This window comes from Epargyreus clarus, unplaced genomic scaffold, assembly GCF_041222505.1.
Source record: "Epargyreus clarus isolate Ecla_fem2 unplaced genomic scaffold, WU_Ecla_fem_2.2 ptg000002l, whole genome shotgun sequence".
NCBI classification, from domain to species: Eukaryota; Metazoa; Arthropoda; class Insecta; order Lepidoptera; family Hesperiidae; genus Epargyreus; species Epargyreus clarus.
In genome coordinates this window covers 5,330,905-5,350,482 of record NW_027332210.1, presented here as the reverse complement: position 1 = coordinate 5,350,482, position 19,578 = coordinate 5,330,905, and the positions used below count along the sequence as shown (strand labels likewise).

Here is a 19,578-nt window from a genome sequence, read left to right as displayed (position 1 = left end):
GAATTAAAATATAAACAAGAGAAACAAAAATTCTTCGTCAAAACTGGGCAAAAGCAGGCGTATGTTTCTGTATAGTAAATATAGAGTATTTATTATATACAGGGTAATAGTAAAGTTCGCATAGAATAGTACAAAACAGATGGTTCCTTTCCAAAGACGTAAGGCTCAAGCTAGCCCTATTAATATTTATGTGTAGGTATTGTGTAAATTATTATATTTTACTAGTATTGTAGGCTATAAGCGGCGTTTACCTTGACTTACCTCAAAATAATAAAATCAATAACAATCGTTGTTATTCAGCTAGACTAGCTTATTCACTATGCTCTTTATAGCTTTTCTAAAAGTTATTCTGTGGTCCAAAGAGTATAGTAACCTATATAGGAATATGGGCTATCTGGTTTCATAAGTGTCGGCAAGACTTAATTTTTGTTTGATAAACCAGGACCAGCAAAAAACTGAAATTTCTAAATTAATTCTCAGGGGCAGTTCGGCAGAGTATCCGTCTGCGAACATTTTCATGCAGAACATTTTAAGGAAAGATCGATGTCCACGAAAAATCAGATTTTTTTGATGACTGAAAATTTGATGAGTAAAATATAGGTATCAAGGCCGGTAAACAGAAAAAAACACAGTAAATACTCATACATATATTTTGTACATCTTCATTTCTATAACAGCGTATGGTTTAATATAACAACAACTAATTGCTAGTCGATACTGCAGGTACACAGCAGAATTATTGTCGTAGACACAACAACCGGTAATTGACGGTTTTCTTTCAAACCAATGAGCAAATTAGACTGATACATTCTTCAATAAATGTTCTTTTATTTGCATTAAGCAATATATAATTTTAATAAATAATTTGTCGATAATAAGTAAGGAAGACATTAATAGGAATATAGAGAAGAGATAAAAAATAGCTTAACGGACAAACATTGTAGTACTTTTCGTCATTTCGAAATGAAAGAGTCCATTATTTATTTCGTTCTAGACCATCATGTCTTAAGTCATCATGGCTTTAAAATGATATTGTTGCTTTCAGATGATCTTTAAAAACTTTTAACTATTCCATTTCAATTGTTTTCAAAAAGCCCACCATTCCCAAACATACTTGTTTATTTTGTTTTAGTTATTTATGTATGTATCAGTCCAACCTGCTCGCCATCTAATACTAGTTAACTATTAAAATTATATAATAAGCTGATAAATAAATACATAAATCGGAATGTTGCTACTTTTATTCATGGAATGAAATTTAAAGGTCTTAAGAAATCCGCTTAAATTACCATCACAAAAACCTGCAAATCAATTTTAAAATGCTTTAAATAATTATTAATAATTTTAAATAAAGGAAAATTTAGTTAATCTATTATTTGTAAGTAAAAGAGAATGTAAAGAGACAATTTTCAAAAGCCCCATATATATGAATTAAAAATGTACTAAAATAAATGATTTGAGCTTCGGATTGTGCTTTTTATGGCAGTGGTCAGTTATTGGTCTTTATCATAACAGAGTATCACAACCAAAAATATTGAGCTCAAAACTGATAAATAAATATGGTCTCCCTACGTGTAACATATTAAAAAAAGTTTTTTCGAAATATTTTATAGTGGTAACACTTCCATCAGGCGGTTATTTCAATTTAACTCTTTTTTTAATGAAAAACATTAGTTAATCTTATTAACCAACCATTAATCATATATACTTATGTTATAAGCTCATGATGCTAACATATCTATTAAATAATGCTTTTCATTCTTATTTATCGCAGATAATCCTTTTTATGTTTTAAAAATATGCTATACGTAGGAGCCCAAACATAGAAATATTAAATATAATATCAAAATCATATAAATATGTGAACATTTAAATAAATTATAAATTAAACAACACAGTTTTGTAACAAAATATCATTGAAGGAATGTATATATTATCTTTGGAAAGTGTCTGACAGTTTGTCAGTTGTACCTAAATTAGAGTAAATGTAAATAAATTGACTAAAAGAAGGTCCTTAATATTAGTTACGTAAGTAGATTGACTACAGCAGCTGAGAATTACAGACCCTTGTTGAAGTACACTTCCTTCACGTGGGGATATTTCTTCGCCATGATTTGCTGAAAAGATGAAAATATCTATATAAATTTCCACTTGAAAAATTAACTCTATATAACATACGCGTATTTGAAAAAAGACCGATGGCGTGATTTAGAAATACTAGTGACGCCATCTATTGATAACTTGCTGAAAATTACCACACTAATGGCATATATTGTACTGGGGCCAATCTTATTATAAATATTGAAGGTGGTAGAAACACAGAGAGTGTTTGACTCCAGTGACACCACCGTCGCACCTACATATTGCTGCCTAATAATAGCAGTATTAAGCGCTGTGTTCTGGTGTGATAAGGGGAGATACTTTTTCGAGGCATTCCAACTAAGTTCTCAGGGGTAGCGGCGCATCTGTAGCCGATCTCAGGTAGGAATCTTATCTTATCTGGGGTTAATTACAGACATTCATGGGCGGCAATAGCCACTTACCCACGGACTAAGATCGTCGAAGGCCCGGGGCAGAAAGTTGATGGAAGACCCCAGTCTAAAAAGTTGATTTGAATTTAAATGTCTCAGAATTTAAATGTCTCATAGATTTATTCGCGGAAAAATATTTATTTCAGTAATGATGAGTCTGGCGACCTTTTGTTTTTGCTCATAGCAACTGTTTGGAGTCCCCCTAGGGTCAGGGGCCCAGAGCAGCCCGCCTATTCCCCCCCCCCTCCCCTTTATCCGCTAGCTTACCATCACATGGGCTCAATGCTCGCCTGGTACTCCTATCCTATATGACATAAAATAAAAATGTCAAAAGCACTCTAAGCTCCCCTTAATTGCACAACACAGCGGCGTGGCGAAGGTACTCGTAACGCACAGTACCAATTTAGATTTGCGTAAGTATATAAAAGCTCTAGCTGTATAAACCACCACTGTATAAAAGTATAATTAAGTCACCCTAAGCTCCGCATCGAGGCTGTTAACACCGATAGTGGCCCGTTGCTCGAAGATGGCACAGCACAGCGGTGTGGCGAAGGTAACGCACAGCCCCACCAGGAACAGCTGGAACGGTATCACCATCATCGGCCGCTTGCAGAACAGCCCGCGCTTTGAAGCGTAGTTCGTTATTATTGGTGTCACCGCTGCGGATGGAAATAGGTTGTAAGTTGATTAAGTTTTGAAAAAAAAAACGGTCGATTTTTGTCTCAATGTAAGCTGAGTTTAGTATCGAAAGAAAGTTGGGTTAGTGTAACCGTAAGCTAAGAGTTCGATATTAAAAATAAATATAGGCGAAAAACAATATTATAATGTTTCTTAGTTTAAGATTTTATTATTCTCGCCATTGCTAAGTAAGGGAAGTTTAGATGCCCCTAACCCCCCTTTATTTATGCCCATGAATTAATTAAATTTCCATCATAGATAAGAATACAGATGTTGAAGGGGAAGGACTTGAGCCCCTTCAGCGCTCCCTTGCCCTTTAGGGATTTAAGGACCCAAGCCTTTCTTCCCTCGCCCTAAAATATTGTTATGTAATTACTAAACCAATCTGTGACCTTGAGTTAATTAGATAGGTATAGGAGAATCTAAGCTCGAAAATCCAACTTTGTCGTCATTCTTTAAAACTTCGGCAGGGTTAAGCATCCCCAAACGAAAACTCTAGACCCTCCATGAAGTGACCTGCATTGTACATTTTTAACCGACTTCAAAAAGGAGGAGGTTATCAATTCGGCCGGTATCTTTTTTTTTTTTTTTTTTTTTTTTTTTATATGTATGTACAGCAATTACTCCGCCGTTAGTGGACCGATTTTAATAATTCTTTTTTTATTGTGTAGAGACGAGCTGCGAATTGGTCCCATTTAAATATGGTTAGGATCCATCGATTGGTTCTGGAGAAAAAGAGGGGAACTCCTCCACCCAAATATAACAGCCATAACTTCGCCATTTATGAACCTATTTTAATGCCTTTCATTTCGTGTGTGGACAATTGCTACAAGTTGGTCCCATTTAAATATGATGAGGATCAGAGTGGGTTCTGGAGACAAAATATGTAACTCCTCAACCGATGGGAATAATTGAGTTGTGTTTGAAGATATTTGGTGTACGTTCTAATAAAATTACAAAGCCAGTTCATCATTGACTATTTAAGGGTCTGATAATGTGGCTCGGAGTCAAAATATGTAACTCCTCAACCTATGGGAATAATTGAGTTGTGTTTGAAGATATTTGGTGTAGGTTCTAATGAAATTACAAAACCAGTTCATCATTGACTATTTAAGGGTCTGCTAATGTGGCTCGGAGTCAAAATATGTAACTCCTCAACCGATGGGAATAATTGAGTTGTGTTTGAAGATATTTGCTGTAGGTTCTAATGAAATTGCGAAGCCAGTTTATCATTGACTATTTGAGGATCTGATAATATGGCTCGGAGACAAAATATGTAACTCCTCAACCGATGGGAATAATTGAGTTATGTTTGAAGATATTTGATGAAGGTTCTAATGAAATTGAAAAGACAGTTCATCATTTACTATTTAGTTAGGTTAGGTTGGAACATATAAGACAATATAAAACTAAGCGAGCAGGGCGCGGTAGCGCCCTGCGAGCGGGCGGTTCCAATCAATGTAAATTCAGACCTTACTTTCATTCATGATCACGTTTATACAATTTTATATTGTATTAATGTAAAAGTTAGTATGTCATCACTAAAAAGGGTGAAAAAAAATTTTTAACAAAAAATACAACCGACTTCTATGTCACTACAAAGTAAAAAATAATTCAAATAAATGTTGGTTTAGTACATATTTCTGAAGTCGGCGCTCAAGATATTTCGTTGGATAACGATGTAAACAGCGTGTCTAATATGTGTGCGTGTCTAAGTCGGCGCTCAATATATTTAGTTGGATAACGATGTAAACAGCGTGTCTAATATGAGCGCCGACTTCAGAAATATGTACTAAACCAACATTTATTTGAATTATTTTTTACTTTGTAGTGACATAGAAGTCGGTTGTATTTTTTGTTAAAAATTTTTTTGCAACATAAGTAAAGTAATATAAAAAATGTCTACTCACTCATGCCGGGCAGAGCCATGAGGACACGGGAGATGCACACGAGCCCGATGCCGAGCCTCGCAGCATTCTTCGAATCACCCACCCGCTGCCCGTCCGGGGTGAACACTGGCGTGCCGTTCAACAGCTCACTGTTAGAAACATTTATACAATCATATAAATAACAAAATAAAAAGGAAATAGTTAATGGCGATTAAACAAAAAGTTATGCTAATCATGTGAGTTGAAACTCTGTGGTCTGATCTGGCCGATACGGATATTTTATATAAAAAAACTTTAAGGTGTTTGGAGTCTATCAATGTCTATGAGTTCTATAACCTGTTCTCATTCTGAGACAAGACCCGTGCCTGACAGTTGATGATGTAAACTCCACGAGGGATTCTGCAGTGGCATGTTTTTCACACGTAAGATACGTAGGATTATCCCATTCAGTGGCGGCGTAAGGCTTGGGCGAAACAAAAAGTCGACGAAAAAAAAAGGTCGCCGGAATGAACCCATCACTGAAATACGTATTCGTTGGCGAATAAATCTATGTGACATTTGTAATTTTGTAAAATCAAATCAACTAGACAAGGGGCCTCCATTCCACTTTCCACCCCAGGCCTCCGACGACCTTAGACCGTCACTGTTTATATTGCATTGTGGCAGAGGGCCCCGCAAAATATGTTTTGCCTTTTTTTATAATATAGTAGTAGCAGACGAGCATGCAGTCCACCTGATGGTAAGTGGCTATTGCCGCCCATGGACATTTGTAATCAATCACAGATAGGATTAGATGTTCCTACCTGAGGTCGGCCACAGATGCGCTGCTACTTCTGAGGACTAAGCTGGAACGCCTCCGAAAAGTCTGTCTCCCTTACCATACCCTTCAAACCAGAACACAGCAGAGCCTAACACTGCTGTTATTAGGTAGAAATAGGTGTGGCGGTGGTGCCGCCGGAGTCGAACCACAAAGGGTTTTACCACCTTCACTAAATAATAATATAAAATATATTTATAAATAATATAAAATGTATTTCTGATACATGTTGCCCTAAGTTTGTGTGACTCTACTCTCTAGTAACTACGTTTGATGAAGATATGACGTTTCATATCTTTACAAATTTACTCAGAAACTATACTTACGTGCTTCTCATCATTGGAATGTTGATAAAGTTAGCGCCGCAGACCGCCGCGAAGGGCACCAGTCGTGCATAGATAGGGCTCATGTTCTGAAAAAAAAACATTTATTATTATTACTTAATCATTATGTAGGTAGTGCAACCCTAATGATCCTTTTGTTGCCGAGTATACTTCATCATTCACGAATTTCTTTACGTAAACGTAAAATAACAATGGACACGGATCTAACTAAGGACTAAGGTCGTCGGAGGCTTGGGGCGGAAAATTGAATGGAGGCTCCCAGTGTAAAACTTCGCCTGTGAAACAGACGGCAAAAAAAAAAATTTTCGCCGACTGATACACATGTCATAGATTGTTTGGTTCTGACGACCATTTTTTAGCACCTGCGTTTGGAGCCCCCAAGAATCGGTCCGGGGCGGACCGCCCCTTAAGCCGCTAGAAACACGGATCACACAATATGTAGGTTACCGCTACCGGTAGGTTACCGGTTACACCGAGTAGGTTTTCTCCTTAAGAAGGGTACCTAACTTACGATTTCACCTTACCCCGTCTATCATAGAAAAACATAGCAACGCTAGACTGCCATTATAGTTCAGTAATGAAGAGTTTAACCCGTTGACCCACCAACTAGGTCAATAGTTTACTTGATGGAAACTGTTAAGTGGACCTGATAGCTTAAGTTGAAGTAGGTACGATCATTTGACGACAATGACTTGGAAAGCATATAATTCAGGTAGTTTATCAGTAAAGCAACGAAAATGTATGAAAAAGGATGTAACATAACAATGGTGATAAGTATTTACACATATTTGTATATTTATTACATTTGATGAGACAGCAAACAACTGCCGACGTATGACGAGGCGTGAGTGCGAAATTTGCACTGTGACGTCATGGGCACTGCCCACATACAGTACATAACTACAACTACATTTACACAGTCAACACAGATATTAATTATCACTTGCTTTAATGCAGAGGATCTCAAACATTGTTGTCGACTGCCCACTTTTAGGATCGATTTTCTAGCAGCCGTTAACATTGACAATCAGGCGAGGCGGTGACGATATCTGTGCCTGCGGAAGGCACTTCTAACATCTTCTCTTCTCTCTCTAAAATAAACGCCTGAAAAAGTATCCTTCTGTTTCTGCCTGGGAATTGGGAAATGGTAGGTCCTCCCTTTAGGTGCCAAAGATCGATAACAACCCTTTTGACACAGTACAAATATATAGATCCATATACTGTGCTTTTGAGAAGGATTAGGCTTGGATAGAACAAGAAAACATCGCAATGAAACTTATATATGTGCCTGAGGATTCTCGAAAAAAGTACCTAAAAGTGTGTGAAGTCCATCAGTCAATGAAAGACTGCATACTATGAAACTTTCATAACTCTTATTCTAACACAATAGCCGTGCCGATAAGATAGTCAGAAGTTGCCGAGTTGATGATAATTATCAATCTTTACGACGTTTAGTATATTACATTGTAATGTGGAGGCAGTGTCTGTGACGTCACAGTGCCCTAGTCACGAACACGGCGTGTCAACGAATATGTTTACTGCCACAATATCGACGATAAACAGTATCTCATGGTTCATTATCGAGCGAACAATGTTTACAAATACAATCTAACGTCGCGCAGTTTAGTTGGCATCGTTGCATCATATTATTGCATTTGATTCGCAACGCTTGCATACAAAATTGTATCTACATAACCCGTTTTATTGCTGATTATTGCTTTTTCTATCATTCAATAGATAAATAATTTTACATGTATGAAGTTGTAGGTCATTAATCACCATTAAATCTCTTTTCCATCAATCATTCATCTGCACTCTTACTGAAAAATATAGACAAAAGGTAGGCAATTGGCCTATATTGTAACTTTCACATTATCATCATTCATCTGCTCTTATATTAAAAAAAAACCCTTCAGACAAAATGGTTGGTCCGTAACTTATATATCATCCACTTATATTCCAAAATTCATTAATCTGCCCAATAATACTATGCCCAAGATTTTGTTACAGGGGGGCTGAAAAAACTCAGGAATTTCTTTTTCGCAGACTTACTTTTAAAAACCACATGATTACATAATTTCGCCGAATCATTTACAGACGATCTCTTTTTCGCCTACCATTCCCATGGTAATAAGGAACCCACACTACTGCACATGGAAAGACTTCGGAAGGCTTTTTAACATATATCCCAAAACTGCCATCCTTGACTACAGGTGGAGCGTTTACCACTGATTGAATTAAGATTTCATTTTTGATTTCCCAAAATCCTCCCCCTTGTCACGGTTATGTCATGTCCTAAAAATCCTTCAGACAAAACTTCTATCTCTCTCTTAACCTAGATTATGTCTTCCGTTCGATCATCCATTCATTTCCGTTGCGACACACCTCTCCGTGACGTGGAACTTGTTGTTACAACCTAATATAGCGTAACGATAAGATACGTGAGTGATATCTTCGTTATTTGCGATACCGCCGGCAAATCACCGTGTATATTCACAAATTTATCTCTATCTGAGTTATGCCGAAATTTATCTGAGCAACGACCTTTTTGTGGCGTCCTTGGAATTATTGTAGACTATTTGATAACAGAAACATTATTTTATGCACGTTTTCGTTTTAAAGCGATTGAAATAAAAACAACGTTTTATCTATACGATATAATAGAGCTGTACATTTTAAGGGATGCCATAACATTGAAGTAGGAAACCAACATGTAGTCCACCTAATGGTTAGTAGTTACTGTTATACAACTCCATATTCAACAGGATCTACTTGAAACCGATCAGAAATACGTTCCCACTCCTGAGGACTAATATGGTTGCTGTACGGTGCAACCGTGCATTTGCTGCAGTCACCATTTCCCAAGCCGCGCGCACGTCATTCATTAAATAATTATATTTTCAAATCAGTTCGCATCAATTAGCCAACAAGGGCGCCGCGTTCTCATTTATATCAAGTAGTTTTAGCGCATCTCATTCATTACAATTAAGTATCGGTTTTGGACAATATAATCATTACTCCATAATTCGGTATTTTATTTATCGCTAATAGTGTATGCAGCAAGAAACCGTACAGTTGCCTCATATGTAGGTAAATCTGCTGTCATCTACACCCTTCCACCAAAACATAGAACAGCTTGAAGGTGGCAATAAGTAAGGCAGTGGTACCTCCCCAGTCGAACGATAGGTACTTTACTTGTTTAACATCATTTAATCAAATTACACATTTTCGTGTTATATAATTTTTATTTCTAACAGGAAGAATTTTTTGGCCAACCATTTTCCTGGTTGGAAAAAAATAACGTTTCGGGTTCGGGCGTTAAGCTATGAATTTGAGGCTGTGTAATAAGTAATAATAATAAGAAAGTAGCTGATTGATGAGAGGATTATGGGCACTTTGCCATCAAAGTCTAGGCCATCGTCTAGGCAAAAATTTGAGCCATTTTCTTCATTACGATAACAAAGAAATATATTTTTTTATCGGCAGTTACTAATGGTACGATCAGCACATCGATTTTTGCTTTATAGGGCAGCATATTAATATGAGGCATTCGACTTTATAATGTTATTTTTTTTGTAATATTCTTTTGTTATTTATACTCATAGACATCCTATGTGTGTTCAATTTCAACAAGAACTTTTGTGTCTCATTTGCAGCTGGGATGTGCCATATGTTCTGGTGTATTTCAACAAGAACTTTTGTATCTCATTTGCAGCTGGAATAGTGTCATAAGTGGCCAATTATTTACAAATGGACAGCTGTCAATTCCGTTTTTAACTTATACTGAATTAACTCAAATAATCTTTCTCAATTCAGCGTCTGAATTTTATCAACAGACAAACAATACCTATATAACTATCATTATGTCACCGTGGTTGTGGTGACATAAAGTGCATGATAATGTGCACGTGCTTGCCACAGATTTACCACATTCATAACACACACACAGCACACACATAACACACACAGACATGACATATAACAATACATCATTATATTTATATTGGGACTAGCTTTGTCTTACGAGCTTTTGTTTCTAGCTATAAATATTATTATAGCATTAGGGTAAGTTATGTTTAAATAAGATAGTTCATTGTGATTGGAAAAGCTTAGTAAACATTTGCATCTATTATTTCCATTATACTTTAATCTATTATGTACAGAGTAAGTAATGCATCGCGGTAATATCTCCTAGCTTTGTTTTATAAGGTAGTAACACTATTCCTAGGCAATTGTTTTTATGCCGTAAATCTAATGACAAAGATGACAAAATCTGTTTGAAGGTAAAAATAGGTACTTTGAACTAAGTCTCTCCTAAATCTACTTGTATTTTATGCAAAAGTCTAATCCAAATCTGTTTAGTCTTATTCCAGGTTAGCCAGTATAAACAAAACTGAATTAAAAACTGTACTTATTTCGAAGTAACAGATATACGTATAAATTTTGTATAAATAATCAAATATTTTTGACATGATACATACACATCATAATCTGATAGATAGAGATATTTAAGAGATATAATTAAAAGTAAATTATATTTATTGTGACTTACCTTAACTTTGCTGTTGAGGTAGAGAGCGGTTGATAGGGCGCCGCCGCACGCAGCACAATACGATCCAATCAGTTGCCTGAACAAACAGAAGCAGTTTAGATTGTAATCGCCCTAAAATTGATAAATACGAGCTTGTTAATGAGATTTGCCTACATGTGTAAAAAGTACCTATGTATTGATATCTGGCTCGAAGGACCAAAAAGGTCCTTAGAGCCAGTCCTTATTAATTTTATAACCGTTAAAGTTTGTTCTTATTGACTTGATACTAATTTTTGTAGTCATTAAATTAATATAAATCCTTATATACTTATAAATTATAATATTTTAATAAAGATATATTAGTATATCATAGCATTCCATTGTAGGTAATTAATGCAGGAATTTTCTACAGGCATTATTTAAGTACTTATAGATGATATATAGTTTTCACATAGTCTGTCATTTGATCTGGAATAGCAATGGACGTTAATTAATAGGACTTCTATTGCCAATCTCAATCGAAACAATCAATAAAGGTCATGTTATTAATATACATCTTACATAAATTCTATAAATATGAAATAGGTAGTTTAGAACGAGGTAAATATCGCACATTACGTAGATATAATACCCTTTGACATAAGAAATCGTGCTGGATCTAATCTGTACGCATAAGCCCCCGGAATTCCTAGTTTCTTCCGAGGTTTCAAGCATTTCCTTCTTCTATGCTCTGATGAATGTTCATTTCGAAGCGGGCTTCACAAGTTATAAGCTATTCGATAGCTAAATCCTAATTGTATGGTTTTAAGCCTATTATTAAAGTTAAACTTGATATACTTTAATTGGATCAAATATTACGACGGTGATATTTAAGGTAGAGTCACCTATTTCCGCGGTATTTTCACCAAAACTAGAACGAGCGTCAGATATTAACTATTTACTACGGCTTATAAAGGGGTTGGCCTTGCGTGGCACCCACGACATAGATACGAAGTTGGTAGAACCCTTTGTGGTTCGACTCCGATGGCACCACTGTCACACCTATTTCTACCTCATAACAGTAGTGTTAAACGCTGCTGTGTTCTGGTTTGAAGGATAAGGGAGACATACTTTTCCGACTAAGTCCTCAGGGGTAGCGGCGCATCTAATCTTATATGGGGTTGATTACTGATGTCCATGGGCTGCAGTAGCCACTTACCATTAAGTGAACTGCATGCTCGTCTGCTACTCCTATATTATAAAAAAGATAATTATAGAGTAGGGCTTTGAGTGTAGAAAGCTTCTTTTAAACAGGGTTCAAATAATGAACACAATACTTACGACATCGGCATGGGAGCGTCACCGGACCTATTGGTGTAGTTGACCACAGCGTTGAACGTTTGATTCACCCACTGCCAGAACGCTGTGGCCGCTGTCGTCCTGTAGAATGTTATCATGCCTGAGGACAATGATACATTTCTATCAAATATTCACCCATACAAATTTGTAAAGTTTAAAGTGTAAATCTTAGTAGAATATGGCCTTCCACGCACAAAAAAAGGGTAAATCACTTGGTTTTCGGTCTTAATGATCACGAAACTTATCGCATGGTCACAAAATTAGATTTCCGATCGATTTTTAAGTGTGTGACACCCATAAAACGTAACTTAATGCGACTAGTGCGAGGCTAAGCTAAGATGGATAATGGAGAAAGTATTTATGTTTAGGACTAGCGCTACGCCACATGTGTTAAGCGTTGCTTTGTAGTGGTATAAAGGGTTCATGTAAGGAAAACCTATATACCGAGAAAATACTCTCTAAAACTGGGTGAAAAACAAAAGAGTTTTTCCTATGTGAAGATTTTTTACGCGACTATGCTACAACTACTGTCCTTAAACCACGTCCTTATATGCGCCAATGCTCTAATCCTATCTCGGTTTGATTACTGATGTCTACGGGCGGCAGCGGCCACTTCCCATCAGGTAAACTACATGGTCTCTTGTTTGCTAGACGACCCGCGTGGCGGAGCGGCCACCATACCGGTCTGACGCGCAAAGGGTCCCGGGTTCGATCCCCGGCCAAACAGATATCTAAATGATGAATTTAGATTTTTGTTTCTGGGTCTGGGTGTTTGTGTATTTGTCTATGTGTGTGTCCATGGCACCCACGACACAGGGAATCCTAGTGTGGGGCTTTGAGTGTAGAAAGAGTTTATTTATATTTCACAAAAAAATAATAGAACATAATAAGACACTCACAGCCAGTGATGATGGTGTTCATCGGCGCCTGCGCAGCCATCCGGCCGAGCACGAACATCTTCTCGCCGGTATCCGGGTGGTAAGCGCTGTCATACAGGTACTTGGTCGCCCACAGCTTGTCCTCGTCGTAACCGGGTGGCATTTTGCGGCTTTTCCTATTAGCATTGAGTAAATATAATCCCTGAATTTGGTGGACGCACAGCCATACGTCTAGACTAGAAAATTCTTTTGCCAGTTTTGTTTGTGGTGTGTTTGTATGAATAATTTTGGCAAATTTAGGCTAGTCGGAATTTTGTGTCTAGAAAAGTTGAAAAATCCGAATGATTTTCTTTGCCGACTTAATTCAAAAAACATAAAACTCCCACAATTTCGCCTCAATCGGATTTCAAACTTTAGATAAGTCGAGTAGAGAATTCTAAGATAAAAACCGAGATTGACATCTGCGTGTCGTTCGGAACACGGAAGTGGTTATAAAATATCGATCACCCATCAAACTCCCGTCTGCAGTCTGCTCTCAACGCCTATCTTTGTACTTTTAGATCGTTTAAGTATGTCCAATGTCCATACATAGATGTAATACCTAATCATTGTGCCCGAACCTAAAATCTATATTTGACAAATTCGGCAAATACTACAAATTGTTATATTTCGATTAATAACGATTACTGCAACGGCTATCTGCACAAACCACGTTGATAAGCATACTTTAGTGTGTAATTATAATAATTTTTCAATTAAAGTTAAGTTATAAGAAACAACATACAATAAGTACCATATTATAAGTACATAGGTATTCTTATTGAAAGCGAAAGTTTCATGTAAAATTGAATGTCGTATTATTATTATTTAAAATTCAACAAAACAGTACCCTATTGACCCCATAGAAAAGTGACGCGTAGTATCAACTACGCATCTATTACGTAATTGGATTGGCGATTTTATCAGTTTACTTATTACTTTCAGGGCTTCTGATATGTATTACATACGTCATGATAACGACTGATTACCATCTGTAGAGTTTGTTTTGGAAGATTTAAAAGTAAATAATTGATCGGTTCACAGTATTCGAGATGTAATAAATATAAGTAAGTAATAAATAATCTATTTTTTTTTTGTTAGGGTTCTCTATGTAGAGTAGACCAATCATTTACTTATAAGCAAGCGATGAATGTTAAAAATGGTAAATTCTTTTTTCAAGGGGATTATACCACTTACAATCATACTTAGTGTTCATAATAAGTAATTAAAATAATTAATTGTGTTCTGTGAAACTATTTTTTTTGACGACCCGTGTGGCGGAGCGGCCACCATACCGGTCTGACGCGCAAAGGGTCCCGGGTTCGATCCCCGGCCAGACAGAAATCTAAATGATGAATTTAGATTTCTGTTTCTGGGTCTGGGTGTTTGTGTATTTGTCTATGTGTGTGTCCATGGCACCCACGACACAGGGAATCCTAGTGTGGGGCTGTGAGTGTAGAAAGCGTTAGTCCTTTTTTGGTTTTTAAAAATAGAATAATTTTATTACGTCGCATTAACTCTTTATTGTATTTAGAACATATTTCTATGCCTAATGTCTTATTTAATACTTAATATGATTTTTCAACAGTAAATTTACTTATATCACCAATTCGAATAATGGCTTACAAAATAAGGCAAAGACGTACCTACGTAAAATAAAATGTACTTTATTTAGATAACTCGATTCGAAACAGGTTAATTTAAAAATAGTATGAAGATACACGTTTATTCTTATCATCTTGTTGTCATTTTGAAAGTTGCTAAAAAATAATTATACGCTGCACCTGTAGTGTAGGTATGTAGGTTAATTATTGCCGTGATAATTAATAAAAGATAATAGAGTAATACTTTTTAATAACACGTGATGCGAAATGTTCGAATTCCTTTCTACAAATATTGTGCTCTCGGAGAAACATATAATTTGGCATGATTAAAGACTATTTAAATATAAAAGTAGTGGAGATTCGAGAGCGAAAGTTATTCAATGAGACAATGAGTTATTCAATGCATTAAATTAATCATTTGTCAAAAGTCCACTATATTACTACGCATTTTTGAACCAATTTGTGATACTGTGATAGTAGCTTCATCGTTAATTAGGTAAATAAACACTACAAATCTGTATCTATTGGAGCAGCATGGTAGCAAAATGAACGGCGAAACTCTGATACCACAGTTAGGGGAAGTCTTTCGAAAGCCTTGCCAAGTACGGACACACCAGCACCCCGATTACCATTTAGAGACATCTAAGCAGACATGCTTGGCCGGGAATTGAATCCGATAATTTCAGCACAGTAACTTTATGTATTATAACTTTTACCTGAACTCTGTGACGATTCTCTTCGCCTCGTCCAACTGTTTGTCGCTGGCAAACGCGTTCATGGGATTCGTCAGCAGCAGGAAGTGTTTAGCACGACCCATGTACGTGCTCTGGTCGTAGCGGGGCTTGTCCAGGTCTATTGACATGTTGGTGGTTGACGGCGCTGGAACAACGATGATGAACTTAACAAAAAGATAAGACAGGAAATAAAGGAACGCTTTTTTTATAACACAGAAGTCGCAAACGAGCATACATTCTACTCGATGAACTGTCACTCTTCGCCGATGACACTGCTCTACGTTCAAGGGATACTGGAGTCATCATCCTTGCCAAACTTCAACGCTCGGTAAACGAGCTAGGATACTGGTTTAGGAAATGGCGCATCGAGCTCAATGCGGGGAAATGCTCCGCTCCGCATTGCGCTTCGACCACAAACGCAGGCGCATACTCGATCTTCCGTCCATCAAACTACTAACGGCCCCCATGCCATGGAGGTCCACAGTAAAATATCTAGGAGTAAACCTAGCCCCTGCCTCACTTTTAGGTCACCGATACTGCCCGCTCCTACATGACCCGCCTCAACTCAATCATTGGCGGACACTTAAATCTTATTAGGCGATCTTATTAGTCAAGCCATGATCGGTTTAAGGTAGAATCCTGTGTTTTATGGAGTTGATTACAGATACTTTTGAACGGCAGTGAATTATTACCATCAGTTAGACAACATGCTCCTTTCCCAACTCTTGTATAAACAACCAAGTCGGTTCCCATAGACTACACTGACAAAGAAAAAGAAAATAAACGTTGCATCGAGGTGTTAAGTATATTGATTGTTATATAAACAGCGAATGGAATCGATCATGTTACCACGTATGTTTATAAACACTAGATATGTATGAGAGATGCATTATGCTCGAGAACGATTTTTTTTTTCAAAATGTCGACATCTAGATACAAATAACCAGCGAAATCCTCTAACACTGTGTCAACATCGTGCCAGTTCAAAAGTTGATAGAAACATACAAATAGTCAATGTAATTTGAAATTACGTATACATAAACAATTTGATTATAATTATAAGTACCTACTTAGTTATTTATACGTGTTTACTGTTTACGAGTAATTATCGTAGTAATGTGATAATATTAAGCGATTCGGTATGATCACAGAAAGTCAGGGTCGTGTTATAATAATCATGAGAATGATCATAAAAATAGATACTTAGGTATATGTTTTCTCAGACTTCATTACTTAAACCATGAGTGGGTAAAGATATCACGATGGTATGGCATGGTATCTATAGGGAAAAAGAGACAAATATTTTCATACATCGACCGTTAAAAATGTATAAAGGAATTACCCATTCTTATCTAATGTATATTAATAACTCTATCAACTTACATTTAACATAATCTAGGTTGCACGAGTATCAATACGAGCTTACAAGAAAGTAAGTTAAATAGCACAGTTTATCGTCGGCAGAATCCTTCGGTGTAAGTTTAATGGCAGGAGCATAATAATATGTAGCACAGTATAAGGATCTATAGATATATATATAGATATAGATATAGATATGTGTACCGTGTATGTAGTCATGTGCCATTATCTCCGTAGTAGTGTGGTGCTCTCCTTCAAAGCCGGCGATGCATTGGCAACTCCTCTGATATTGCAAATGTTTATAAGTTCTGCTGACTACTTTTCGTCAGTTAGCCCGTCGGCCTTATCATTACGTTTAAATATAAAACTTCTGATTTGAAACACCCCCCTTTTAGTCATTAAGGGATTATGTACTAAGGTCTTTAATCTCTGAGAAAAAAGACCCGTGCTACGCAAAATTCATAGATACACATGATACGTTGTCGCATCGTAGCACGTAGCGCAGTCGTAAAAAGTCGCGATGTTACGTCGTAAAAGTTTACGACTTGAATTATCCTGGGTGCAATCCTACCAAAAACATAAACGTGGTAAAAGAAACAGTTTTAAGCTGTTTACATCAACTTAAAGGAAAGGCTTAGGACTTTATTAAATGCTAAGTTCCGTAGCACTTCTTAAAATAAGTAGATATAAAAAAGTTTTATAAGACAGATCAGAATATTACGTTCTTCAATCAATTTGCGACCAAAAATTAAATTGTTCAAATTTATTCAAAATTAATGACTTTACATGAACTGCCCGGTGTTATTGACCACTTAATACCTATCAAGCAGTTAGTCTGTGTACCTACATACATAATTATTTACTTATTTATAAATATATCCCTAAATGCACGGAACTTAAAATGAATGTTCTTGACCGATATATTATAGTATTTGAACTTAGATAACATTATCAGATGAGTAAGAGGGGTCAGGGATTGTATCGTAAACTTTGCTTTGCTACGCAATTCTGTAGTATTTATTATATTATATTATTGAGGTCCTCTTATGTTGTTCACGAGGGGGAAACTATCAAAATATACTCGGTGCCGTGAAGACGACACAGGGCGACGTACAGGGGATACCGTAGCCCTTTTCTGTTCCCGGAACTACATGTTTCGCGCAAAAAAAATAATAAAAAGCATACTTAAATATCAATTTCAAACACGGGTGGGATCGCTGGACAGCGCATTCTTATTATACCTATCTTACGCAGAAGTCAACAACACAACGTATGAATGGAACTGTTTGTATTTAAATTAAATGTTAATTTTTGTCAAAATATTTTTTTAATTATTTGCTATGCGATACAACGAATACGCATTTGATTACTACGGAGTACGGAGGTGAGAGTTCATTTAAATTGCAAATCGTTTTACAAAATCGAGTGCAAGCAGAAAAATAGCGCACTTATATTTAAATTTATTTTAATAAAGACAAGAATGTTATTTCAGTGGCATCTCCATCAGTGTATCAGTCTATGGATGAAGGCCTCTTGCCGTAAAATCTAAAGCACAATAATTGTACCTGAAGTTCCGCTGCTGCCTTCAAGGAGTACAAAGGAGTACTGAAGCCTAATATTAGATCATCACTATATTTTTATTATAAACGTGTATGCAGTTTTCAGAGCAAAACAAATCCACATCATTCTTAATGTAATATCTACTTAAATGTGAATAGAACCCGAGACTTTCTCTGTGGCAAGCTGGCGCAGGCTTAGAAGGTACCTCATTAGATATGACCAAAATAAAAGATATAGTGGGAAGTCGCCACATTACTAAACATTCAAGTCCTTTTCGGATCCTCTTACAATGGATGAGAAGGATTGACGACAAATTTGTATGTAGAAAAATCACTAGGTGATTGGATATTATATAAACTCAAAGACATAAAAAATCCAATTATTACTTACGTACACGTGTTTTATCCTTTTTCGCAGAACTAAATATTTGTTTACGTAATAATGAAATATCTAAATAATGTACATAAAATATTAAATTTCCCGTAAAGAGTTAATAAAAATGCTGTATTAGATTAGTGGCCAAAATGATAAAGCTAATTACGCGAAATGTTTTATACGATAAGAAATTTTACAATCACACTGATATACGAGTACGAATCATGGAATCACATTACAACTACCTATAGCCAAATTATTATATTATATTTATAATACCTATCTGAATTCGATATCGAGGCGTGACCTTAGAACTCCGGGATAACCCGGATAACAGAAGAGTTATCTATTTTGTCGCTGTTAAAAATCAATGAATACATTTATATAATTTTGCGTACGGACGCATTTCAATCGATAATTCCGACAATGTTGTAAAAAATGAATGAATACACCAAGAAAATGATAATCACGGTGATTTAACTGAACAGATTTTTAAAATGATGTGACTTTGATTGATGGATTTGCGAATTATGACAAAAATAAATAAAATAATTAAAAAAATATTTGAAAGTAGCCTTACCTTTTTATATGGTTTAAATAGAATTATTTATAATAATTATTTTTGATTTTCATACTCCAATCACGGTTGAGCACATTTTATTTTCACTTTACGGATTTTTTCGGTGTACTAAATTTTGAATGTTGCGCCGTCACAAGACCTCGAAAAATGTTAAATGACGTAAAAATCAATTCGTTCGCTTACGCCTTACAGAATTGCCAGTATATAAAGTAAATAACACACTTAATATCACATCTTATAAAAAAATCTATGAACAATAAATTATAAAATTTACATAAATTCGCCACTTCGCAAATATATTATTTTTATTATATTTTATTT

At 36.0% G+C, this 19,578-nt stretch overlaps 1 protein-coding gene across 2 annotated transcripts; it reads right to left on the bottom strand.

The window, feature by feature from the left end:
* Window positions 1-632: 632 nt before the first annotated feature.
* Window positions 633-19,415, bottom strand: Sfxn1-3 (Sideroflexin-1-3). 2 transcript variants are annotated; one of them, XM_073078700.1, is made up of 9 exons: window positions 19,258-19,415; window positions 15,366-15,528; window positions 13,028-13,182; window positions 12,111-12,228; window positions 10,812-10,887; window positions 6,242-6,327; window positions 5,120-5,247; window positions 3,006-3,190; window positions 633-2,117 (listed from the first exon to the last, which is right to left on the bottom strand). In XM_073078700.1, exons 2-9 carry the CDS (start codon window positions 15,509-15,511, stop codon window positions 2,058-2,060), a joined length of 954 nt encoding a protein of 317 aa, XP_072934801.1. In that variant the 5' UTR covers window positions 15,512-15,528; window positions 19,258-19,415; the 3' UTR covers window positions 633-2,057. The 2 variants fall into 2 exon arrangements, with proteins under 2 accessions (XP_072934801.1, XP_072934803.1); XM_073078702.1 differs by lacking the exon at window positions 19,258-19,415 and adding an exon at window positions 18,957-19,159.
* Between the last annotated feature and the right edge of the window lie 163 nt (window positions 19,416-19,578).

Excerpts from the sequence above, each read along its gene's own strand:
- Sfxn1-3 (XM_073078700.1), bottom strand. The coding sequence starts at position 15,511 with ATGTCAATAGACCTGGACAAGCCCCGCTACGACCAGAGCACGTACATG. Across the intron at positions 13,183-15,365 it reads AGAATCGTCACAGAGTTCAG|GAAAAGCCGCAAAATGCCAC; the intron begins GTAAAAGTTATA and ends CAATGCTAATAG. Across the intron at positions 3,191-5,119 it reads CATGGCTCTGCCCGGCATGA|CGGTGACACCAATAATAACG; the intron begins GTGAGTAGACAT and ends TTCCATCCGCAG.